The sequence below is a fragment of the Pectinophora gossypiella genome, chromosome Z (genome assembly GCF_024362695.1).
Source record: "Pectinophora gossypiella chromosome Z, ilPecGoss1.1, whole genome shotgun sequence".
NCBI classification, from domain to species: domain Eukaryota; kingdom Metazoa; phylum Arthropoda; class Insecta; order Lepidoptera; family Gelechiidae; genus Pectinophora; species Pectinophora gossypiella.
The window spans coordinates 25,622,448-25,649,718 of record NC_065433.1 but is presented as its reverse complement, the minus strand read 5'-3'; the positions used below and the strand labels follow the sequence as shown (position 1 = coordinate 25,649,718).

The 27,271-nt window shown below is 34.5% G+C and overlaps 2 protein-coding genes across 2 annotated transcripts; one reads left to right on the top strand and one right to left on the bottom strand.

Moving 5' to 3' along the window:
• Positions 1–1,824: 1,824 nt before the first annotated feature.
• LOC126380331 (zinc finger protein 73-like) lies at positions 1,825–8,948 on the top strand. Its single transcript, XM_050029676.1, has 10 exons — positions 1,825–2,123; positions 2,221–2,551; positions 3,148–3,237; positions 3,320–3,388; positions 3,535–3,697; positions 3,875–3,999; positions 4,573–4,692; positions 5,563–5,704; positions 6,760–6,914; positions 7,116–8,948. The coding sequence occupies exons 1-10, from the start codon at positions 1,986–1,988 to the stop codon at positions 7,346–7,348; spliced, it is 1,566 nt and encodes a 521-aa protein (XP_049885633.1). The 5' UTR covers positions 1,825–1,985; the 3' UTR covers positions 7,349–8,948.
• A 52-nt stretch (positions 8,949–9,000) lies between these two features.
• Positions 9,001–27,213, bottom strand: LOC126380378 (polycomb group RING finger protein 3). The gene is made up of 5 exons (XM_050029763.1): positions 26,986–27,213; positions 26,337–26,489; positions 23,772–23,914; positions 20,480–20,623; positions 9,001–19,820 (listed from the first exon to the last, which is right to left on the bottom strand). Exons 1-5 carry the CDS (start codon positions 27,095–27,097, stop codon positions 19,695–19,697), a joined length of 678 nt encoding a protein of 225 aa, XP_049885720.1. The 5' UTR covers positions 27,098–27,213; the 3' UTR covers positions 9,001–19,694.
• Positions 27,214–27,271: the final 58 nt, after the last annotated feature.

Sequence of the window (27,271 nt, the reverse complement as noted above, 5' to 3'; positions counted from 1 at the left end):
AATAAAAGTTTCTTTCCATTTATTTGGAAAAATATTGTTAAATTATCACTTAAAACAATCTGAACACAAGACACTCGTAAACACAGTTGACGCGACCGTGTCAAATAGTTCGGTAAATATAAGTAAAATCTTCTTATGTATGTTACTATGTATTTGGCCGAGTTAAAATGAGTCCAATAGGTCCAAATGACATTTCATGTTGTGACAACCTCGGAAAAAATGAAGCAAAGAGCGAATCATTTGTCCTTTTCTCACTCATAGTTTGTGTCGTAAGCTAGAAGAGAGCCGGTTTATAGTTTCTGAATTCTTATTTTAGCCTTCCTTCTATGCTTTAGTTATTATTCTGAGGTTAAAATAGTATATGTACAAAATAATCTATAAAAATAAAAGTAAAATATATCTGATTTAAGTGCATTGTGCAGCTGGTTGAATTATACACTCTATATATGTATATCATGTTAAAAATATAAAAAAAGAAAATTATTTGATATACCTTTTCATGTAAATCCAGTCGACACTTTTGGATTTAATATCTGAAATCAAAGATAATAATAATTTACTTATATAAAACGTGTACAACTCATAATTGTTTAGACATAAAACAACTACAGACTTAGTATATATATTAAGTTTATTAAGTACATAATAATATGTAGTTGAATGATAGATAGTATAAACGTGTTGTGATAACATGATACAAATATCTTATCTATCTATCCAGCAGTGAGATGATGCAGGCTAGGCTGAAATTTAAATTTAAACACCATTTCATCTGTCTGATCTATAATGTTCAATGTAGGAATAGCATCGTCTCGAAGACGCCTCCACTTTGAATTAGGAACACACATAAATGAATCCGCAGTAAAATGTTTCGAGCAAATACGGCTGTACTTATTTGGAATCCAATTTCGTCTATTAATGCGAATTATCCATTCTTTCTCTTTGTTATCGTCTACAGGAAATCTAAAAATTAAAAGTATCGATAATTTTAGTACATCACTATGGACAATCAACATAACCTCAAATCAATTCCGTATTCATCGATGAAACGTATAATATAATGGATATCTCAAATATTTTATGCTACAAATCTATTCAGCAAAACATATTACTTTCCTAAAATTGTTCAGCAGTCCACATTTCACTAGAAAATTACAAAAAACTTACCGATGAAACGACAGAAGTTGTTGGCTATTTTCTTTTCTTCCTGAATGTGAGCTGCAGCCCCATACCACACAAGACATAATGTCACACAGTCGAGACACTCAATTATTTGATATAAATAAAAGTTTCTTTCCATTTATTTGGAAAAATATTGTTAAATTATCACTTAAAACAATCTGAACACAAGACACTCGTAAACACAGTTGACGCGACCGTGTCAAATAGTTCGGTAAATATAAGTAAAATCTTCTTATGTATGTTACTATGTATTTGGCCGAGTTAAAATGAGTCCAATAGGTCCAAATGACATTTCATGTTGTGACAACCTCGGAAAAAATGAAGCAAAGAGCGAATCATTTGTCCTTTTCTCACTCATAGTTTGTGTCGTAAGCTAGAAGAGAGCCGGTTTATAGTTTCTGAATTCTTATTTTAGCCTTCCTTCTATGCTTTAGTTATTGTTCTGAGGGTTGCGCTGCACTTTAACTTGGTTGCAGAGACGGTTGATTCAGGTTCAAAGGCGATTAGCAGTAAATCGATTCCAAATGTCGAATTTCGATTATTTAAAAAAAAACCGGTATTTATATTTCCCAAATATTTCCCATCATGTCACAACTAGGCATCATCATTTGCGTTTTGCTACAAACTACAATAATTGAATAAAACCAAACGCCAATGACATCTCATGAACAATGTCAGGCAAGCGAGTAGGCAATCTTCAAAATAAATGTAAATTGAATATTACACAAGTAATTTGACAAAAATAAATAATAAAATATAAATTTAAACAAACTTGTGATATCTTAGAACGCATTCAGATATCCATGTACATTATGGACTTCACAAAAGTTTGTCGAATCTGCCTTGAATCTCACAAACAAAAATACGATATTTTTACCTATTATTATGTTAAAAAACAAGCCTTATATTCAGATATGTTATCTAGTTGTACAAAACTAAAGGTGAGTTTTAAAACGTACCAATGAATTAATCGCACTCGCATTTACTGTATATCCTCAAAGTTTGCCACTATTACTACATTGTTTGTTTGTCTCTCAGCCATCCCTTGGTGATGGACTTCCAAGAAGCATTTGTAAGGAATGTTGCCGAGTACTGAAAAAAGTATACGCCTTCAATGTCCAATGTGAAGAGAGTGAGAAAAAACTACGATCTTTCCTTGAAAACAAACAGCAAGAAACAGCTACAACTATTGAAGTAGAAGATTCCAAAGTGAAAGATGAAACTGATGAAAAAATTTGCATTGACATCCCTGCAGATGGAAACTACCAGAATGTTGACAATCAGAAATTTGACCAAATAGTAGAAGATCAGAGATTCCTTGACTCTATACTAGAAACAGATCATAAAGATTTCAGGGATGTTAAACTTGGTATGTATTCAATGATTGTATTAATTTGTCAGATATAAACTTTTTTATTGCTATTAATATTATTATGCACTTCCTCAGAATACTATAAAATGAAACATATTTTATTGATGTAAATGTGGTATTTTTATTTATCGCTCAGCACATTCAGTCATATTCTCATGTACAATAAAATTATTAAACGAAATTACTATAAATTATCTAGTTAAGCACATTATTACAGTACAATATTATTAGATATTAGGCTGCAAAAAAAATCTCTTAGTCACTGCTGTAACCATACATGGCAGTTTTAGAGGAATTCTGAATGTCAATGGGAATCTTATTGTAGAAATGTATACATTGCCCCTTAAAAGATTTAGTGATCTTATGTAAAGTTAGTAGTACACTGATGCCTTGTATCATTAGTATTGTATGATTTGTGCCCTCTACCAACCCGCAGTGGAGCAGCCGGGTGGAGTAATCTCCATACCAACTCCAGTTTAATGAGGGGATGCATATGCCCAGCAGTGGGACATATAGGACTCAAGCTGTTTGCGTATATGTATATGTATGATCTATGTCCTGTATTTTTTTTAATGTAGTGACTTTTATTTTAGAACCAGGTTACATTGATGAAGATGACAGCTGCTGGGATGCAGAAGATGACAATCTATTGCATGATATTAAATTACAGAAGAATTCTGAAGGTACTGTTATTATTTATTAAACTAACACTTTACAGGTATTGTGAAACAGGTCCTTAGTTTTAACAATGAAACCTTTTTGCAGGTACATATGATGATGAGAGGGCAGAGGATGACATCAAGCCCAAAAAGAAAAGGGGACGAAAGAAAAGAGGTTATAAATACAATTTTTAATTGTTTTTGGTTTTATACCTATTTTTTTTTCCTGGATAATCAACAATCAATTGACAGACTATAAGTAGTCTGTTAACTATACTAAGGGTTTTTTTAGTAAATCTAATTCGAGTGTGCTTGTTTTAGTATTGATGGAGGGTGAAGTACCTCCACTGCCAGAGAGCAAGCTGCCTCATCAATGTGATATTTGCGGCAAGTTTCTCAGTACCAAGAGCAATTTGAAAGCACACAAGATTTGCCACACGGACCTTCGGCCTTACAAGTGCGCCGACTGTCCTGCTTCTTTTAGGTAAATGTCATTTTTATTTTATTGTTATGCTAATATTATTATAGGATAAAAAAGCACCACACATTTTTTTATCTTCTTTTGTGAAGAAGGGTCATGTTTATTCTACACAATTTGCAAAAACTTAAAAGTAACGCAATCTGCGAAAATACTTAAAAGTTTATTATTCTTGTTTCACAGAGGACACAGCGCCCTCTTCCAGCATAAGAAGGTACATACCGGAGAGACTCCGTACCACTGTGAATACTGTCCCAAACAGTTTAGTCGTCGCACTGGACTCGTCAACCACATTAGGATGCATACAGGTACTATTCTTCTCCTTCTATTGCGTGGTTTGTGAGGTGAATTACCAATCTCATCAACCCTGGTATCTCTCATGTAACGATTACTCACATCAGTAAGTAGTAATTGGCACCAAAGGCTTAAGGTGCCTTCCGACGCACGGATCATCTTACTTTCAGACAATCAGGTGGTCAGACTTATCATTTATTTGTAGTCAGCCTGTAGTATCCTAACCTAACCAAACAAGGCATCATAACGTGATTTTTGTGATATTCCCCCACTGGGATTTGAACCCGGGTCCTCCGGATCGTGAGCCCAATGCTCAATCACTGGACCACATAGACTGTTAGAGGTATTATTTAATTTTTACTAGACTGGTTTGGTAAATCACTGATGAGAATATCACACAAATACTCAAGTGACAACTTTTTGCCATCCCTTTAGGCTAGATTAACTAGGAGATTCCGGTACCAATAAAGTAAAGCTATTTCTGTATAACTTTTGCAAATTAACCGGATATGTCGTTAGTATGGAAGCCCAGGGCGCATGGTGTATATTTCATTCGCACGGTTTACAAGTAATATTTATGTTAACAGGTGAGAAACTGTACAGTTGCGACATTTGCTTCAAGACATTTGTGCAGAGCGCTCAGCTCTCCATACACATGAAGCGACATAAAGGTGACAAACCATTCCTCTGCCAGGATTGTGGAAAAGGTCAGTTTGGTTTTAAACAATATATCTATTTTTCTTACCATTTTTTCTTGTAACTGTTTGTAACCACATGGTTATGATGGTGGTAAAAGTGATAAACAATTGTCATATGACAGTTACCCACATGATTATATGGTAACTGTCATGTTGTAATATGACAGTTACCCAAATGATTATATGGTAACTGTCATGTTGTAATATGACAGTTACCCACATGATTATATGGTAACTGTAATGTTGTAATATGACAGTTACCCACATGATTATATGGTAACTGTCATGTTGTAATATGACAGTTACCCACATGATTATATGGTAACTGTAATGTTGTAATATGACAGTTTCCCACATGATTATATGGTAACTGTCATGTTGTAATATGACAGTTACCCACATGATTATATGGTAACTGTCATGTTGTAATATGACAGTTACCCACATCTGATTATTTGGTAACTGCCATGTTACAAATGATTGTGATATTAATAAATCTATAAATTCCACATTTTTTGATATTTGCTTCAGCCACTAAATCAGGGTTCAGTGGGGTCATTTTCGGTATACAAGCATTGAGCTTAGTAAAATATTATTGTGCGCCTTGCCCTCTCAAATCAATGAAGGGAAATTATACAAGTATGACCTTAACATAACATAAACAGCCTATATACATCCCACTGCTGGGGCAAAAAAAATGCGGGTTGGTGGAGGTGTTTTTACGGCTAATAGCCGGGACCAACGACTTAACGTGCCCTCCGAAGCACGGAATCATCTTACTTTTTCGGACAATCAGGTGATTCAAGCCTGAAAAGTCCTTACCAAACAAAGGACAGTCGCATTTCTTATTTTAGCTTTTATAATATTTATCAAATCCAGGATTCCCCATAAAAGCAGACCTGAAGGTCCACCAACGGATTCACAACGGGGAGAAGCCGTACTCCTGTCACCTGTGTACGAAGACCTTCGCGACCTCAGGCAATCTCAACATACATGTTCGGATACACAATAAGGAAATCAGGTATGGAAACATTATTATTTTTTACAGGTTTTTTTTCAATATGTGTATATAATGGTGGTCATACCTGTACACACCTACTAATTTTATTTGAAGTTATACCTGTTTATGGTATTTTCTTATCCGCTGAAAAAGGGATGGAAAATCGACAGGCACAAAATTTAAGGAACAAAACTCAATTTTACGCAGACATTTAAAAAACCCTTCCAAAATTTATTTTTAATAAAGTTGACAGCAGACGTCAAACGGTTGCATATGAGCGTGAAGACTATTTTATATGCCCGGTTATTCATCATCATCAGCCGTACGACGCGCACTGCTGGGCATAGGCCTCCCCCAAGGATTCATTGATCATCAAGGATTCAGCCCGGTTATTCATTCATTATAAAATTAACAGTTGTCAATCAAATCAAATCAAATATACTTTATTGCACAGAACTAAAATTTCAACAATCAGACATAACACATGAATACAGTACAATTTGGGCGGCCTTATTGCTCTAGAGCAATTTCTTCCAGGCAACCAACAAAAGGAGACAAACATTTACAACTTGGATGCGGGATGGTGCAACAAAAAATAAATAAATAAATACCTAAAAGTAAAACTAAAGTTAATATAATAAATATTCTATACTATACGTACATATATTAATAAATACTCAATTTAATATAATCCATATATACTAAAAATATACCTAACCATAATCAATCAATCAATGTCAATCATCCGTCCCTTTCCTTTCGGTAAAGCAAAATAAAATTATGATGTGTCTGCAGGGTTCGGGGCCATTATAGAGCTCCGTCCGTGCCTTAAGGACCCTATCTCACTAGACTCCATGGTGGCGCAACCACGGTCGAGCCACTAACGAAATGTATACAGCTAACACTCTTGTGTCTAGTTGGTTGCGCAACCAATGAGCCGACTTACCAGACTTACTTCTTTCTTGCACTCCGAAAAGTATTAACAACAGACGACACTAGTTTTAAATCTGTAACCTTAAATAAAATGTATGTAGGCCAGACAGAATTGACAATTAATAAGTAGAGGTATATTGCAGGTATAAATGTAAGGAGTGCCAGCGAGGCTTCGTGACGTGCAGCGCTTACAACGTGCATCTGAAGAGACACAAGGGCCAGAGGGACTACCACTGCGAATGTGGCAAGACCTTCTACACTTCCTCCGCCCTCAAACAACACAAGGTCGTGCATACAGGTGGGTTAACTCATGACATAAGCTCACGGCTATATCCCAAATGGGGAAGGCAGATGAACTTCCCCCTCTGTTCTTCGTTTTTTTCATTGTCCCCTTCTTCTTTTTCTCTTCTTTCTCTCGATTCTGTTTGTATGTATAAAGATACAAAATGAATTACCAATTGAGATATCAATCCACTGTAATATTATTCTATCATTTCAGGCGAAAAGAAATACCAATGCAAGATATGCGACCGTAAGTTTACACAGACTAGCCATCTAAGCCGGCATTTTAAGCGCGACCACGCGAAGCCCAATGCCCCCGTGCCTTCCTCAGACCACTACAAGATCGTCCTACAAGACGGCGGTTATAAGGACATTTTCGGAATGGTGGAGGTCCAGAAAATTACAAATGTGCAAAATGTGATCTCTGGTGTAAAGTGTGAAGGCTCTTAGTTTGCAGTTGTTGAGGTTAGTGCCTACAATACGTAGAATCTGGTGAGTTCCATTGGATGAAGTTGCTACCTAAGTATTTGTATTCATAATCTATGGATAATGAAATCGATATTGGTTTAAAAATCTTACGTTATATTATTACTGTCGTAACCTCTACGTTCGGCCTATATTGAGTTTGTTAATAATACAATGATAATAATAACGCCTGAATACGTTTTATTTTTATTGTAAAATGCATGCAGTAATAATAATGTAGCCGATACAAATACCTTGTTAACGGTTGTGCTAGAAAGTGAACATTAAAACAAAATGCAGCAATTCAGCAATTGATTTCTTTTTATATAAATAGATAAAATCCAGGCGAAGTCACAAACGAAACAAGAACTTTTCTAAAATGACCTCATGTCGCGATGTCAAAACATCGCGTATGATAAAATGGCGGGAGAATTCTTACAAAAATGGCGCCAACTCATCATTTGACATTTTTCAATAGTTGTGTTGTGTAGATTTGTTATGAAACTTGATGTGTTTACAACATACAATAGTCGATAACTGAGGGACTTTCCAGGCTACATATCATAATCATACATTATTCAAAAATATATAATGTAATGGCAGAAGCATGGAGAACGTTTCCTTGTATACAACACAGTCGTTCACATGACGAAAATTTCCTTTTTATTTTAACATGCAAATAACATGCTGTCGCAGAAAACCCCGCACTAGTCAAAGTGCACTTTTAGTGAAATTGTAAATAGATCTGATATTTATTTTCATAAGATTCAAATTGTATCTAAATTATTAAATGTATCCTAATTGTTATACTGTCTTTTAGCGCTAAAATATACAAAGTGTTACTGATACCGTACCGAATACTGAGGGGGATGATTCAGTTCAGGATTCTAATCCAGTGGAGGTTTCCAACGCAAAGGATGGATTTGAAAATAATTTAAAAAAAACATAAATTTTGCGACAGAAATGTCCACTTGATAAGGAAATTTTGACACAGAATCATGAGCTGAATCATCCCCGCAGTATTCGGTACAGTGTCACCAACACCCTGTAGATAAATCGGAGACTAGCGAAATCGGAGAATATGACTAAATTGTTAAACGACTATAACTGTTTATATACATATTATTTTGTATTAAAAAAATAGAATAAGGTATCAACGAGGTGTGACCCAGGCCTCGTTCCTTAATAAAATTATAGATGCTGCTATTGAAAATCTTCTTCGTATAACCTTTATGGATTTAAGCCAAAAAAAAAATAAAAAATAATAATGACCCTTATTATTACACCCAGGTACAACACATTTTCCAACCATTATTATTCTGTTCAAAATAAAGAGAAATTATATTTTTACCCGACTGCGGCGAAGCAGGTAAATATCGCGTAGGTTTCGATAGCACCATTTATATTTTTTGGGTATGTGGCGTGGATCATTATAGTAAATTAGTATGTACTATAAAAACTTGCTATGTAAGATTATTTATTTATTTCTAAGTTACCAAATTGTGTCGAGTTTTTAACATTTTAATTCATAGGTTTATATTTGTGTAGAAATTCACAAAATAAAATAAATATTTTTTCAATGTAATTATAATCTTTCATTTCATCACTTCATAGGGGGCTTAGGGATTAAAAATCAATTTTCAACATATTCTAATTAATATATTTCGCTTAAATCATTTCAATAATCACTTAAACATATCTTAATTATTGCTAAATTATGTATCAAACTTTAAAATAAATCAATTAGCTAAATTTTGGGAAGAAATTATTTTAAATGTGAGTGTAGTTAAGTAAAAAATAGTGATGTAACGAATGTTCATTTTTCAACATTTGCGAATGCGAATATGAATATTTACCGCTGATATTCTCGAATGCGAATATTCAGTTTTTACATCTGGTGCCATTTTCCTAAGGCTCAATTTTGACAGCTCTCTTGACGCGCGCTAAAATTACGCCACTAATTGTAATTGCTAATTACAAGTACGCCAGTCATCATAAACACAAAATTTTAGTTAAACAGATCGCAAAAATATGCTGCCAATAGTGCAAAACCAAGTTTTGAAAGACCTGCTATAAAAAGTGTGTGGTGCTGGGATTCTTATTTTAACGGTTAAGTAAATGTACACTGCACTTCTTCGGAAAAATAATACTATGTACACTTTTTAGTAAAGTAAGTAATAATTTAAGTACAAGCAGTTGCCCGGTTATAACATCGCAGGCAGACAGGCCGCTTTACCTAGTTTTTCCTTATGGAAAAAAGTAAAAACAAAATAAAATCTGATTTTAATAAAATAGAGCTCCCAATGTAAACTTTTATTAATATAGTCAAGTATTACAGTAGCTGACCCGACTGACGTACTTAGAATTATTATTAAAGACTTCATAAAAAACCCCTATAGAAAAAGGACTTCCAGTTTTTCCTTAGGATAAACCTCACTGGTGGACAGGATAAACCTTCTAGGAGTTATAAGCCACAATGTGATAAATTCGAAAATATCGAGATTTTTCGAACACCACAGTTCTTCGAATCTATTTTATATACTATAAGTATCTTCCTTAAAAGAAGAAAAACGGCACAGTGTACTAAGTTATTGTTTGTTTACCTTAAGTAAAGTCTTAAACTTATTCGAATAACGTATGTATTTTTTTAACGTTAATATTTGCCGAAAATTTCCACGAATTTTGCGAATTTTCGAGAATACCGGTATTCATTACATCACTAGTAAAAATGCCTCTCCTACAGGGATACGTGTCCAACTTATTTACTAAATAAAATGTTAACAAAATGCTTTCCTAAAACAAGAACAACAAAAGTATTAAAAATAATAAAAAAACAAAAGTACACCATTAAAATTGGACACTGACAAATTCTCTATTACAATCATATTACAAAATTATATATCTTCTACAATTTTATACAAATAAGAGCGTCTCGTATGTTAATAATGTTATCTACTCCACGCAGTGACAAAAATAACGCATTTTTTTATTCTAGACTCACGTTAAAAAAGATCATTTATACAATCCACCGAAAGAATCTAGCTCAATTAATACACTCAAAATGATGGAGTTCTTCAATATTATCTAAAAGTATAAAAAATTACAATATTCTTTGTTCAAGTAATGGTAATTTTTAAAACATAGGTTGTCCAAGGAGACACGCGAAGCCTTAGATTGAGGTAACGGGACTGCGGCTCCGTGTCTCGCTGGGCGACCTTCACATGGATACTGGAGCGGACAGTAGTCCTTCTATTCTACTTGTAATCCTATGGGCGGAGCGTAACAATAATATGAAAGCAATCTTTATTCAAGTAGCAACTTAGTATAATAAGTAAACACTTACATATCAAAACAAAGCAGCGATGTTACAATATCCTTAATTAAGACTTTAACATGAAGAACTTATTGAAAAAATCCTAACATGGAATTACCAAAAATTTGCACTATATTTGGTATCACATTGTCTACTCAGCTATTCGATACTTTCATTCTTGCCTGGTTATTTACAGAAACTTTCACTTCTAGAACTCATTTACGTCCATCATTGTGACAGCTACGAAGTCTGCGATTAAAGTCGTAGCTGGCACTTATCTCCAGGCATCAATTCTTATTAGATAGTGTAATATTTGTCATAGTTCCCTTGCAACGCGAGGCGCCTCGGCATTGGTGTACACCACAGATATAAAGTACTTTATTTTCTGTTCTGAGGTATACACCAAAGCTCAAATAAGCGTAAAGATGTGATATGATAAGAGAACTTTAGTTATTAAACCAGCATTCTATGATGGCCGTTTAAATGTTTGTCCAGCTCGTTACCTTTTTAGTAATGAATAACTACGCCATAGGACCAAATAGCTGTACTTTATTGTCAATAGTGACGAAGTCATTCATAAAATTTATGGAAATAATCAATACTATTTGCAATACTAGTTCTAAATCTAAAAACTTACGGATGCTAGTCGCAATTTATTATGTTTTCAATAAAAAAATGTAATCATCCATCACTAATATTCTGTGGCAAAACGGCTATCATAGCGTGCCGCTACTTTAGCTAGTAGTATTTAATTAGTTAGCTAGAGATTTAGTTATTTAGGCATCCCTAATTAACTAATTGTTATTGGTTGCTCTCTCCCATCTATATCCCCCTCCACTTTCGTGGCCACCGGCTCTAATCTTTAGAATATTACTTAGCCGCGACGCGCCCAGGAAGGTAGTAAGTATCTATCAGTCTATGAAGGCATCGTCGTGGCAGTTTCAAACATATTAACAATGATCTGACAGCACAAAATGCAATAACTTCGGTTATAGTTTATTATTTTTCTACTCTAGCATATTTTAAATAAAATATACTCGAAACTATTGAGACTAAGTAGTCTAAGGCGGCTTATTCCGTAGCTAAATTTAACTAAAGCGCTTGAATGGATACTAATAGATATACACTTCTTATCAAAAAATCGAAAAACCTCTTTAAGTTTATGTTTCGTATGGATAAAAAATACATGCCATAATTATAGGTGTCAAAAATGAATGTCATTTAGCGATGGGTATTAAGATTATTAATGTGTAATGTACTAAATACAAATTTGAACTTTGAATACGTGATTTATTGAATTCACAAGTGATTCATTTTTTTGATGAGAAGTATATATCCTTGATATATTCGATTTCTATTTGTCTTTACAACTACAATGTTATATTTATCTTCATATGATACATATGCTGTAAAAGCCAATTCTACAATCTGTTACATAAAATATTCTTAGTCTCTCTATTGGTGTATATAAATATTGACAATTTTACGATAACTGAAGGGTTGTACATCTAGTAACATCGTATCTTATTGCCATTACACTAAATTTCTTAAATAATGTAAGTATATTATTGCTATTAGTTCATTTAGGTATGCTAAGTTTACTAGTATCCTTAGCAAACTCAACATATGTAAACAGTTCCTTAGAAATATAAGTAGCTTTCATTACAGTAATTTCGAGAAGAAAGTGCGCGAAGACATGATATGCGTGCTTACCTTAGCCTAGAAAGCCAACTGACCCCACGAGAGTCCAACTAATCCAGCAGATATACATATTCTGCTATGACGAATACAGAGCGACAAGGCTTGTGGCACTCGGGTGACATTGGTACGAGGGTACGGGGGTGAACCCTCTCCTTACAAACAATTTTCATAAAGGAGATTGACCAAAGTTGTATGAACTTGTTCCAAATATCCACCAGTAACGAGACCTATTTACCGAAATAGACCACTTCTTCTTCTTTGCGAGTCGATGGCGATCGATACTAAATTTTTGCTGACCAATAATTGGCCACGCTTACGGCATTGTCAGTGGCTTCGTAAAGGTCTTTAATAGTGCAGGTGTTAGGGCACTTAGGGCAGCACAAAAGGTGAGCCATAGTTTGTGGTGATACTCCACACTCGCGATCATCGCAACCATCAACCAGACCACTAAATACTGAGTAATAAATACCAAACCGCGGTTAAAAATATGCTGTCAGTAAAAAGTTTTTATGGGAAAATATTTTTTACCTCATTGTTCCCATCCCTATATTTTTAACTGATTCGCACTCGTTTGATTTATCTTGATAAGCTTTCTAGTGCTAAATGATATCCAGGGTCTGAAGATGGAGCTGGAAGGTGTTCAAAGGAACTCTGTTATTCCGCTAATATAATTATAATCATTTATGATCCAAAAATGAATTCGAAAATGAGATTTGGCCCAGCAACCTCACAGTTAGAGTCGAAAGTTCTTTCAACTGCGGTCCATGATACATGGTGGAAGATATTTCCGTACAAAAATGTCAAAAATCTAGTTCTTTCATTAAGCCATAACTTTTTATTTACAGCATATTTTGGATGCGATTTTAGTATTAATTACTGACTATTTAATAAGCTATTCAGTTGTATAGGTCTCGTTAGTGGTGGACGTTTGATCAATCTCCTTTACGTTTACTAGAAAGACGGCTAGTTCTGTTTCTGGTCACTTGCCAAAAAAGCCATGTCGATCTATATAACAAGCCTAAACAAATATGTAAATGTAAACAAATTAAATTATAAAAGCCTTTGCCGTTTTGTGGAAAATATTTTCTCATATCAAAAACAGCGCCATGATTTTTATAATTGTGGTCAGGGGGGTTGAAATGGCCACATCAAAGCAATTCATCTAAGAAAGCATGCATTGCGCACTTACTTTTATATGCGCCAATGTCAAATTGCAATATTGCTTTCTTAGATGAATTGCTTCGATGTGGCCATTTTATCCTCTCAGGTGTCCCCAACTTACATCTACAGTTTGGAACAAAATCAATGCAATACCGATAAACCTACTTTCGGTATATAGGTGTGTTTTAGTTTCCATAACAAAGATACAATTCTAAAATCAGCCTATCGTTACAGCAGATAATTCCAAACTATAGATTGTTACGGAACACTAATATAGGTTAAAAAAATATGAATACGCCACATATAGGTATGTAAATGTGTTCGATAAACGACCAAACAGAATGTTCACATTAAGTCCAATCTGGGGTTCATTCTAAAACAGAAATACGAGTATCTAGCAGTCTCTAAACGTCCCAGAGAAAGCGAGCAGCCTTACTATATTTTGTGATATAATTTATTCTAATTAAGTACCTACTGAATTTACGGGCTATTACGGTTTTTAAGAATAACAGTTTTATTGCTTTTGGTTGATTGGGTAAGAGAGCCGTCCAGCTTAACGACCAACCCCCTTCACTACCCAAGGCATACAGTTATTAGATATGTATGGATGTAAATTTACTTTGTAGATGGCTATCTTTTTATTTATACCATACAAACATTGAAAGGTGAACCCATTGTTATTTATTATTATTATTATAAGGCAACGCGAAATCCAAAGGTTCAGTAGATCAAATGACATGTTTCAGTTATTGCCTTCCAAAAACTTGCATTTCAATCTTATGCAATAAAATACAGTCTTTATAAAGTAATGAGGTTTTCGCTTTACAATTCATAAAAATAGGGCACTTACTTATATTTTGTAAAATATTATATTATAATCACGTAAATAGACTATATATTTTGTATATAAAATTGAATATTAAATCTTTTATATAAAAATGAGTATGAATATATTTGTATATTATATAACATGAAATTATTTCCCACTTCTAAGACTCACAGTTCAAACGTGTTTGTCCTAATGAGGATAAAAACTGCCTATTTATCCCATTTTCACGTATCGCTACTGTTGACTGTTCTTAAATTTTGACAGTTATCCATACTATTTGAGTTAACAAATATATTGTTTTGGTTATATTTTCACACTAGAAGTCTTTGCGCAGCGTTTAACTGCAAAATCATAGTGATATATATTTATTCTATTTATGATCGGAAAGAAGAAAACTTAGAAAAACTTATTTAAAAAAAAAACAGCATTTTTCCAACTGGGTGCTTTGCTTTTTCGTAACTCATCCTCCAGACGAGATACACCCTACGTTGGTCCACATTTTATAGCAATTTATCAAAAAAATTTGCATGGAGAACTGTCAAAATTTAGGATCCACCAACAGTGCTGCCGCCTAGATTTGAGCTTCTAGTTCTTATCCTCATTGGCAATCGTTCACATAAATATGTGATGCGTATTGGTAGCGCGATACCTAGCAATACATACGAGTGGTCTTACGACCTTCATATAGGGTTCTCAATTTAGATCAATATGCTTCAATTTCGGTAAATACACGATGATGGCTTTTACTTTTTCCTTGTTTTTATTCTGTGTGCAATAAACTGTTTAGTCATTCATACGTATTACAATGACCATCGTTGTATCGTTTCTTGATATGATTACTCCTTTATTTGAAGCACGTCAGGTCTTAACCCCCTTAATTATACATTGGCATTATGTACTTATAAAAGCGATTGCATATAATGATTTAAAGCTTTTTATATGATAAGAAGTCAATCAATGTGCGGTTCGACACTTCGTTGGCCTAAAAACTGTTGCAAAAGTCATCACCTTTTTTTCGAACTCGATACAATAGTGATACCATACAAAATTCGTGCGTGCCTTATGCCACAGAGACACTTTTTACTCATTAGCCTACTCGTGTAGCAACTGTCAATAAATGGTGGGTTCGGTCTGGCAACCTTTCTCTTAGTAAAAATAACAAAACCTTTAAGCATTTTAAAATTCAAATTACAAATAAAATAGAAATATTCTGAATATTTGTCTTTTTTAATTTTATTCATAGGTACTTTTAATTTTGGTTGCAAGTATTTCAGTCCCAATATGTTTAAAATCAGTCACCGAATTAATAATTGGCGAACCCCCTGGATAGCATTTAATTACTAAAATGATTAGTAATTTTGCAATATATTTTAAAATGTATTCTTTAATATGACATAGTTGGTTTAACAGAAAGCTCGGCGAGGTGTGGGTACTTAGGGTTATATTAATAAACTAATCTCAGCTTTGAGACTGTCCTCAAGATCATGTCAATGTGACAGTTCTCATATAAAAACAGGGACTTGAGCATGATCTTGAGGGCAGCCTCAGCTGAGATTTGTTTATAAATACGACCCGTTGTTCATATTGCGATGGATTTACCTGTGACTACCCCAATTGGGATATAGTCGTGAACATATGTTATGTGGTTATAGCCATTCACATAATATCAAATCGGACTGTATAGAACCATCGTAATTATCTGAATCGTATAATATGCGTCATGTATTTATGGCCTAAGAACGAATTTAAGTTCGAGAAAAATGTATGGTAGTTTCATTTACATACTCTTGGCAATGCTGTTCAGCATACATTTTTATTCTAACTTATCGAAAATAGTAATAGAATCTGTCCCATTTAATGAAATTTGCGATTAGGCTACTGCACTTACTGCTGTAGGTACCCTAACGTTGAAAACTGGAGGTTTAAAAACGCCACATTGTTGCAATTCATCTAAAAAAACAATATTGCTATTTTACATTTGTTGACATTGGCCCCGATTCTTGCAGACACCTCCCAATTTTAAGTTATACCCGTCATTTTCTTATCCGCCAAAAAGGAACGCACGGATGATTGACAACAAGTTAATTTTAAAATGAATGAATAACCCGGGTGAATAAAATAGGCATCTCCCTGGTATGCAATCCGTTTGACGTTCTATCCACTTAACTCTGTCGGGTTATTGGCTGACGTAAACTTTTTAGACGGTTGTTTTAGATTTCTGCTTAAAATTGACGTGTGTTCCATAAATTTTATGCCTGTCGATTACCCGTCGCTTTATTTTTAGCGGATAAGAAAATGACAGGTATAACTTACAAATAAAATTAGATGGCGTCTACAGGGATTAGCAATATTGCGCACTTATTTTTATACGCGCAAATGTCAAATTGCAATATTGCTTTTTAAATGAACTCCTTTGATGTGGCCTTTTTTAGACCCCCTGTAATAAGAAATATTTATTTTAAACTTTGTAACGACTAAACGATTTGTAAATTGTATTGTCACATCTGTTTACCGATGCTCATCGGAATATTTCTACCATGACAATTATATCAGTGACTGTTTGTTAATGAAATCGATATAGGTACCTACTTCACTTTCAAATTGTAAAAGTAAGAGAATGCTCTCTTTATGTGTTGGCCATAACACTATTTCTAGCGTAACATAAATAATAAATAACAATTATTTCACGGTTTTTTCCTAAATTGTTTGTTAGGACCAATATCGCGAATATATATTTACTTAGATCTACGTGTATATTGTAGCTATTTGCTTAAATTTAAATTCACAGAAGGCGAAAACAATAAATGTGCTACTTAATTAGCAAGTCCATGTTATTACGCGCTACACTTCTCATCAAAAAAATCAAGAGTACATAGCAAGTTTATAAGGATTTTCAAAAAAATATCAATAAATTGACATTTATTTTGTATTCCTAAGTACGTGTAAGTACACACGCAAATTAAAAAACACATGCAAATATAAATGTAATTTTACAATATGTATTAATTCTTAATATTAATATTCCGAATTCAGGTTTTAAATTTAATTAAACTCATTTTTGTTGAACAAATATTCGGAAGCGTTTCGATTTTTAACAAGAAGTAGGTATATTATTTAATTTTTAATTTGGAGCTTATTATTTACAGAGAGAAATAATACCATAATAGCTTGCTTTCGCCTTCTGTGGAAATTGATGGAAGCAACGCAGTATTACTTTTAGGCGCGGCAAATATCGAAGTGAACATTTTGTCCGTGACAATAGAATGTGAGGAAACTTGCAATAGACATTTTGTTCTTCATGAGCGTAAACATATGACAATTTATTGCCATAGACAAATTGTCCGGCCCGCCGTTATCGACGCCAGCCAGTGCCTTTTGCGCTATTGAACTATATGCATCTATACCTGTATCTAAGCTACAACTTTGAACTAATCTGAATACATTCGTTTAACAATATTTCTTATACATTATTAGCTAGCGTTTCTACTAAGGCTCAATACGCTACACGCTTTCTCTGGGACATTTTGGTTCTACTTACACTACACTACGAAAGACTAGGTAAAGAAATCCGTTTGGTGTTTCGATTGCCGGAGGCGTACTGACGACCAAGCTAGTAAATACTAAAATATTTGACTTTCCATGGCAGTAAATATATTAGCGGCGAACAGGGCTTGTCGCTTGACTTACCAAATTAATTTGTACGAACGATGAACAAATAATACCGGTATTCGTATTAGGCGCAGACCTCAACCATAGAATAAGGAATAATACTAACTACGTACTCAACATGCAACGTAGGTACAATCAAAGAGCAAAAGTTCAGTCACTGAGCCCAGCGAATTATTTGTAAACAGTGGTGAACTTATGAACCATTAGTTGTCATAATTATAAAATTTATGTTTTTGAAGGTGTTTTTGGTCTATTACAGAAACGACAAGAAACTGATTGGACTTTTGCAGCTTATCGTACACCGACTGGCAAAGTTAGAATCATGGAAGCGTGTCTCCTCTAAATTGCAAAAACCTAGTGACAATAAATTCGCAAATTGTGGTGTTACACTCCCTCTTTGACGGTGTCCCACTAAGTTATTTGTCAGTTCGATAAAACATTCAATTATTGCCATTAAATAGAACACTAAACTTTCAATATCTTAAAGTTTTAAAATCTAAACTATGTTGAAAAAAGTTGTCTAAATTACTTATATTTTATAATAGTGTAAAATTTATTGTACATATTATTAATATTTAAAAGGTGCAAAGTAAAATTGTATAAGTATTGCAGGCGCACGGCTTGCCCTGAGTATGCACAAAGCCCGCGCGCCCGCCGGCCGCGCACCTAAATTGCAATACCGGTATATTTCAAAGATATGCTAGACCCAAGCCCTGGCCGCGCAGTAAATCTGCTCCACCCATAATGCCTAATGACTACGAATCGAACAACTCCTAATATCCATGTAAATTACTAAAACTGTTTCACTCACCAACACTAAGACCCCCCCAGTGATGGATAGTGACAATATTTTACTTATATAATACCACCCGCCTAGTCATCGTTCATTTGTAAGGCTTTTTAAAACATTATCTTAATATTGCCATTATTTTGTGTAAAATATATAATCTGTTTTATTTTTTGGAGTTAGTGACAGGTCCACGAGCGAGGCCCCGGTGGCAACCAATCACTGGTACCGCGGCAACGCCGTGATTGGAAAACTTGCCAGAAATATAAAAGACGTTACTTCGCTGTTCCCGCCCATCCAGGCGCGTTACTCGTATTAACTTCTATAATCCTGCATCAATAGCGGCAGAATCGTACTTAGCGGAATGCTAAAAACGCCATTATTTTTAACATCGCTTCTGTGCATGACTTTGTACACTTAAATAACATCGAGTATCTACATATAAAATCTTCTATAAATATAATCATATAATTATATTTGGAATTGTAAAAAAATACCATCGCCACGTAAAATGAAGGCAACTGTAAGGCTCATTGGTTTGTAAACTTCTCCATTTCTGGCAAGTTTTAAACAATTATTAACACTTTAGCTAAATTGGCTCCTGTGCCAGTTTGACAAACTTTAACAGACAAGCGCAGCGCCACATACGATGTCAGCCGCTCACGTGCACTCACTGGTTGCAGGGAGTGCTTGGATCACGACGCATCCTCGGTCGCGGATATTTATCAACATTCAGATGACCGCAAGGGAGAATACGTCATTATTCAAAACCACGTTCTATTATTAAGCATTTGCTTTAACAATAGTTGCGATAGTTGCGTGAGTAGGGGCTGTAGATCGTAGGCAGATGACGACGCTGCGCTAGGACGTCTTACAAGTCTATCTTGGGCCTGTACTGCAACCGGAGCGGCGGGTCGCGGAACCTCCATCGCGTCACATACACGAACTTCAACGTGTGATCCTTACCTAATAACTCGTCGTTGCATAGAATATCAATCTGCAAATAAAATACGTATTTATACTCTTTGGCACAGAATACAATTTGGAATAATTTATCGAATCATGTCATGTAATATTCACATAAAATGTTTTAGTCAGTTCATATAATTACCTTGAAAGATTCAATGACTTGTTATTATTAAAAATATCTGAATACTACTGCTAGATTTCAGTTGTAATGCGTAAGTTATGCGTTCGAGAGGCCTCTAAGAGATCTGGTGGTCAAAAAGCCAGATTCATACAATTCACCTAAAAAGCAATACTGCTATTTGACATTTGTTGAAATTGCGCACTTACTTTTATATGCGCAAATGTCAAATTGCAATGTTCCTTTTTCGATGGATTGCTTTGATGTAGTCTTCTAGACCCCTGCGCGCGATAATATATCGTATTTTATATACAGGATGTTAGTGACATCGTAACGAAAACTATGAGGTATGATTCAAACCATGATTCTAAGTAGATATCAAGTGGAATTTTCCGTCACAAAAGTATGGAATTGAAAATAATTAAAAAAGAACTTTAAATAAATCATGAATTTTGCGACTGAAAATTCCACTTCATATTAACTCAGAATCATGGTCTGAATCATCTCCCTCGGTATTCGTTACGATGTCACTAACACCCTGTATGTCTATCTAAAAATATAATACTCACTTCTCTATACTTTTCCATTCCGTTTAATACTTTCTTAGCTACGAATTTTTTGAGGTGCGTAATGGTCGCTTGCGCCGAGCACCTGATGAAGCTTCGTTTGAGCGTGCGCAAGGACGACGAGATGCATTCCAAGCAGACATTGACCTGCGCATATACATTATATAAATAATACCTAGAAGAAATGTTACGATGCTTAGAGTGTATCAACGACACAAAGTTATAGACTACTAATAATTAATAATAACTCTAAAGGGGGTAACCCCGTATTGGTGCGGGGCTGAGGGTGTCCCTTTCTAAACGTAGTATTGTTTATTCTATGTTCATAGATCATGTGGGTTAAAAAGCCACATCGAAGAATTCATTTTAAAAAGCATACATACATTACATAAACTCACGCCTAAATCCCACCCGATTATTTTTGATTGACAGCTTTAAAACTAAAGGGGTAAGACCCTATTACATTACGTTATTGGCGAGGCGTCGTCGAGATCGGACAGTGTAACGGTACAGCGTGGCGTGGCCACGAGTTCGCCATACATTTAATATACCTAAGCGACGCGTCGTGCTTCATCAATCGCGTAATGTACAGTCATGAGCAATATCATGTATCCACTTTAGAACCCTGTCGCACTATCATATTTGACATTTAATGAGACATACGGTTTAATTTGTCAAAAATGTTATTGTGACATAGTTTCAAAGTGTATACATATTAGTACTCGTGACCGTAATAGGGATTACGAAAAATGGCGGTATAAAACGTAGTTTTAAAACTGTCAAAATCCAATGAGGGACTTTCCAGGCTACGTTCCCCTAAAAAATATAGATAACGCTGTTCAGACTTAACGTGATAATTACCTATTTTCTCATCACTCGGGCGGGGTAACATAACTATTCAAAAATATAATCTAATGGCAGAGGCATTATAAAAAAAATTGTTGCTTGATATTTGGATCAGATATATTTCGATCTTCTTCTTCTATCGTGTGGGTTATGAGGTGGATTACCAACCTCATCAACCCTGGTGTCAGGGCTAATATTGAGCCGCCAAAGGCCCCTGACATGGCTCATGTAACCACTATTTACTTATATCAGTAAGTAGTAACCAACATCTTAACGTGCCTTCCCAAGCGCGGATAATCTTACTTTCGGACAATCTGGTGATCAGCCAGTAATGTTCTAACCAAACTAGGGATCACAAAGTAATTGTTGTGATATGTCTCCACCGGGAATCGAACCCGTGACGTCCGGATCGTGAGCCCAACGCTCAACCACTGGACCACGGAGGTCGTCTTTCTTCTTTCTTTGATCAAAATAGTAATGGGTGGAAGACGTGTTGTGCCTGGTTGTAATAACTAGGGTCGTAATTTAAACTCAAAAACAAAGATAACAGATGCATATGTCTGTTATCTATGAAATTAGAATGTTCGTACATAAACAAAGAAAAATCTTTACAGCGCCATCTATATTTTTGTCCCTCATTACATAAAGTATCATTTATACATCAATGACACCACCAAATGTGACTACAGGAATCAGCATCATTAGAAAAATAAAATATAACTGATATTGGAATATAATATTATAAAGATAACATGACGCGTCTACATTATTATGGACTATACATACAAAAATCTTTTGTTTCACTGTGCGCCGCAAATTTTTATCTACACTAGTGGACAAAAAAGTATGGTGTGTTGACGGGCATTTGGAAAATAACCGAAGCTAACTTCAGTAACTGAAGATAAAAAAAAAACGGAAGATGGGTCGTTCTTCTTTTTTATCGACAATGATCTGTCTTACGTACTGCTTTTAATAAGTTATGTTTTAGAATTTTATTTCATGTTTCCATTGTCCAAAAATATAGTTATCTTATTATACTCAAAATTCAAGCAAAATACTAATCGGTTCCTCAATTAGTTATTAACGTAGCTTCATTGTTTTTCACAAAATTTTGTGACAGAGTGGTATATTGAAATGCTGTCTCCGATGAAAAGGGCCACTCTGTCACAATATTTTTTGGAATGCGCCTTTAAAGAAAAGTATGTTACCAAGATAAATAGAACCACTAAATAGTCCTTTACGGACAGATCTTTATAATGATGTTTTAAAATATTTATTGCCGTTATAATTTTAAAGATGTTAAGTCCGATTAATTGGGAAAATGTCTTTTTATTGTCGATAAAAAAGAAGAACGACCCAGATACTTAAAACATGTATCATACAAAACATTGTTTTTTCTGGATACCTTCCTCTTTAAAATAATATGTAATAGAATATATATAACATTTTTATAGATATTTTCCAGAATGCCCGGTCGAAACTGGAATCGTTTTTTTGTCCACCTTCGTATGATAGACATAAGCGGCGCACAGCAATGAAAAAGAAAGTTTATTAACTAATGAGATGGAAACTGATGCCTAACTTAAGCTTAAAGATATGCTTATGCATCAGGATCGCACCTCTCGCATTATGTTTAAATAAACTAAAGAGAAATAGACAAATATGAACATTCGCGCTCGCAATTGTTTATGTGTATGTGTTTGTGTGTGGGTGAGGGGGTACATGTACATAACATATTTTGTTGTTGTATGTACATAGAACACGGGAAGAACTAATGAGAACAAGAAATAGGTTCGTACATAAACATATTGTCATTCTAGTAACAGACTATGAATATATATTTATATTATATATTCATTATATATAATATATAACATACATTTGCCGTCTGCGACAAGTACTACAATTTGTTCACAAACCTGACTTCATCACTCCTACTGTTCATACTGTTCATATTCAATATTCTTTGGCTCCGCCTCCTCTGCGTTGCTGTTTCAGATTCTAACATCTAAAGACAGGCACAAGTGCAAGAGACAGAATCATAATATCATTTTAATATAACATCTTTATATTAAAAAATATTTTCCGACATGATGAACAATCTACATAGGCGATGGGTTGCTAACCTGTCGCTATGCGGTTCATCATATTATCTATCTTATGGCAAATATCAGGAGTGACTTCGGGTTACAGGAACAGGATTATACGGATTTCATATTGTAATATTACAGTATCTTTAACTTGTATGACAGATATTACAAGCCAAGCTAAATTTACCTCACTCTCTTTGGGTCTTATTTTAGTTTAAATGGTCGTAAGCCGCTAAGGAGTAAGGGGGAGCGCGTGCGGACTATCTGTCTCGCTTGCACATACGGTTAGGCGGCACATGATAAAAATGAGATTTTTGTATGAAGTGTCCAGGTTGTATACATTTGTGTTGGCCACAAACCTGTTCATCTTTCCTATGGCAGTCAGTGTTGTCTGGCTGCTCCGGTTCTTCTCCATTGCACATTTTGTCGTTGGCGAGAGCCGCGTCTTTCGGGCAAGTTAGACCCCGCGCGCGGTAGAAGTCGCGTTCGCGCTTCAGTTCATCTGAAATAATAGTACACCTTCATTTAACAATCATCGTTTAAGTAGGTTGCTTATTTAAACAAAGATATATATAAAATAAAAAAAATAAACCTAAATAAACACATGGCTGTGTCAGTAATATAGTAAAGGAACAACTCCTCGAGCTAACGCGCAGACTGTAAACTTCAAAGGAGACATCTGCCTGAACTTCTGGACGATTTATTTCTTATACTTACTGTAAGTGAAGGACGACTCTAGTCTAAGAGCTGTCAAATGAAAATAAGATTATGAGCACGTAAACTGATTTTGAACACAATTTCTCCAATATGGTATCGCGAGCAATAAATATCAAATCAAAATCAAATCAAAAAAATATAAAATATATGAAAAGAGTGGGTAAAAAAATATAAAATGGCCCCCCGAAACTCCCGGAAACATAATGACTACCAAACGACTCCACATGTGTATTAGTACTATTAGTAGTGATAGTGGGGTCTACTTATTCTTCATATTTGGACTTAAAATTTATTTTTATGTGTGTATTAGTCCATTTGGCGGCTAAAACTACCAAATGATCGAACAAAGAGAAAACGTACATTTTCGATAAAAATATCCACTCAATACAACCAGATTAAATTGGAAAGCTGCCCAGTGGTTTGTTATTACTATAAGATATCATGCCATACTGAATTATTTATTATACAAGATTACAGAAAATGTCGTCAGAAGAATTGAGAACTATATTCAGCATGGGGTAGACACACACGTTATGGATAAAAAAAAGAAGTGTAGTGGAGTGATTGCCAGAATTTATTACTAGCAAATCTGTTCAGACACTCAGAACAACAACTACAAAAGCAGATAAAGATGCAACAAATGTACATACAAACTCTATATAGCATCCTTGTTTACTCAATGTAATATCAGTGTAATTATGTCAACTTATCTTATCTCACCTATTTGTTCCCACTGCTGGGTAAGGCATATCTTACTTAGAATTTTCATTTTAACATTTGTATATTCGTAATTATATGTTATCTAATCTTTAAGATTCAAACTACTACACTGGGGTTCTGTGTATCTTACATGCAAAATATTACAGTTTATTTTGTGTATTTTCTTGGTACCTATATCTCTTTTGCACTAGGTTCTATTGCCTCCTGTCACACATACCATGCTAGACTGCAAGAACTACAGCAAGGTTTCAGGGTTTTCGCTTTAGCATTAAAGTAATCGCAACGCAATACTAAAACCTTCACAGTACATGAAACCAAACAGCTTTCTAATCTGCATTTGGGTAAACATAGAACATGTTCAGCTGCTTCTCTTCCCGGGCATGTCGTAAAAACCGACAGAGGGATTGCGTCCTCTAACATGATGGACTAATGTTATGGGCGATAGGCTGATCCCTTATCACCATAAGGTTCATCATATCCATCTTTGGACTTCGTATCAACAGTGGCTGCAAGTTGTCTTTGATTACTTGTGGCTCTGCCCACCCCATTAGGGATTACGGGCGTGAGTTTATGTATGTATGTATGTATGTATTTGGGTAAATGGTCCATGCATGTAGTCACAATAACCACCTTAACTACCCATAATGGACTACCTCATGAGTCTAAATGCAGAAAACTGAGCCCACAAACATGAATAAGAATAAAAGAAATTTATTGCCAGTAACAATTTATATTTGCTTAATAAGTGAATTTAGTGGAATAACAGAAAAGTGTGACTAGTCAGGAATTTCCTTGGAAAATAACGAAGAGTAGGATTCTGAAATGGCTACTGTTAAACCAAAAACTAGACTAAATTAAATTTACTAAAAGACGATCTAGTGTTATTTATCTATGAGCAAAGCACATGTTTACAAAAATAAATTAATGTGAATGAACAGAAAGTAAGTGTTCTGGTAAGTGTAAGCATCAGAGATATTAGAAAATATCATGTGTTTACTTAGCCTTTGCAAAAATAATTCAATGTACATTTATGTCACACACACACATCATCAGCCCATTAACGTCCCCACTGCTGGGGCACGGGCCTTACATTTATATATATGTATGTGTTCTTTGTAAATAGTTAAAATTCTTAACATTCACAACAATGTTATGTGAAGTTGTAAAGAAAGACTTAATTTAGTAATGTCCTTCTATTGTATAATATTGAGAAAGTACCCTTTTGAAAACTTTTTCAGCATTTTTCTTTAGAAACCCTAACAAGTTTCAATTAAAACTTTTCCAAAAAGTTTAAAATGTTTTTACCTAAGTGTAAAACATTTCCAAACCTTCACAAAGTCAGTTACTAAATAAATTTCTTACAATTCTTGGGAAGCCATACCAACTTTATAACTGTTTGCCAACCACTTTTAAAAAGTTTGCCAACTTTGATACTCAACTTTTTAATTGCTACAATTTAGCAAGCCTTAATGTAATGGTGAACTTACTGTCCTGTAGATCAGGCACAAGTTTGTAGACAATGTCCTGCATTGTCCTGTCAAAGCTGATGTATTGGAGCGGGTGTGACTGGTGGATAACTATGCTGCACGTCGGACAAGTGTTGTTTTCCTCTAAATGTTTTACTAAACAGCTCTTGCAGACTGTAACAACACATATAGCTTGTTAAAAATAATCTAAATATTATACATTTGGTGATTATTGTGGTCTGAGTACTGCATATAAAAACAGAACTGGATAGAGATGCAGGATCTACTTACTTGAAAAATCATTTCAGGTGCCATTATTTGAATAAGATGTTAGCAGTTGTTATAAAGTACAGTGCATGTGTATGTTTGTAAAACTTTATATTTGGTTCAAAGTATTTTGTTTTTGTAAATGTAACATATGAGAATGTACTAACAAACATACTCATGAATAATATTGAGCCACATAAAGGTAGTTAATAACTAATATACAAGCATTAAACCCATAAATCAACAATAGAATTAATGAGCTTCATGTTCTCAATATTAGAGATAACCTAACCTATGTTGTTCATCAACTATGTACTTAGAGGAAGCTTGGTCTACATGGCTCCTTATGTTGTACATAGGTAAACACATAAATTAGTAAGTAAATTATATAGTAAAAACTTACACGTATGAAGACATTCCGTGACCGTAGTAGCGTCGATAAAGTAACCACGACAAATCTTACAGGTAATGTGACTATTCAAAGCTTTTAATTTTATCCTCCTTTCCATAGTCATCTTGGCACTATTGTTACACTAAAATCATCTGTGAAATTAACTTAAAAGTAAGGAAAAACAAAAAAATTATAACATAAATCCGAAACTACAATCCAGTCAGCCACCAGTCAACTCGACTCTCGACTCTACCACGTTTCATTATTGCAACTAAGAAAAAACTTCAACGATATGTTT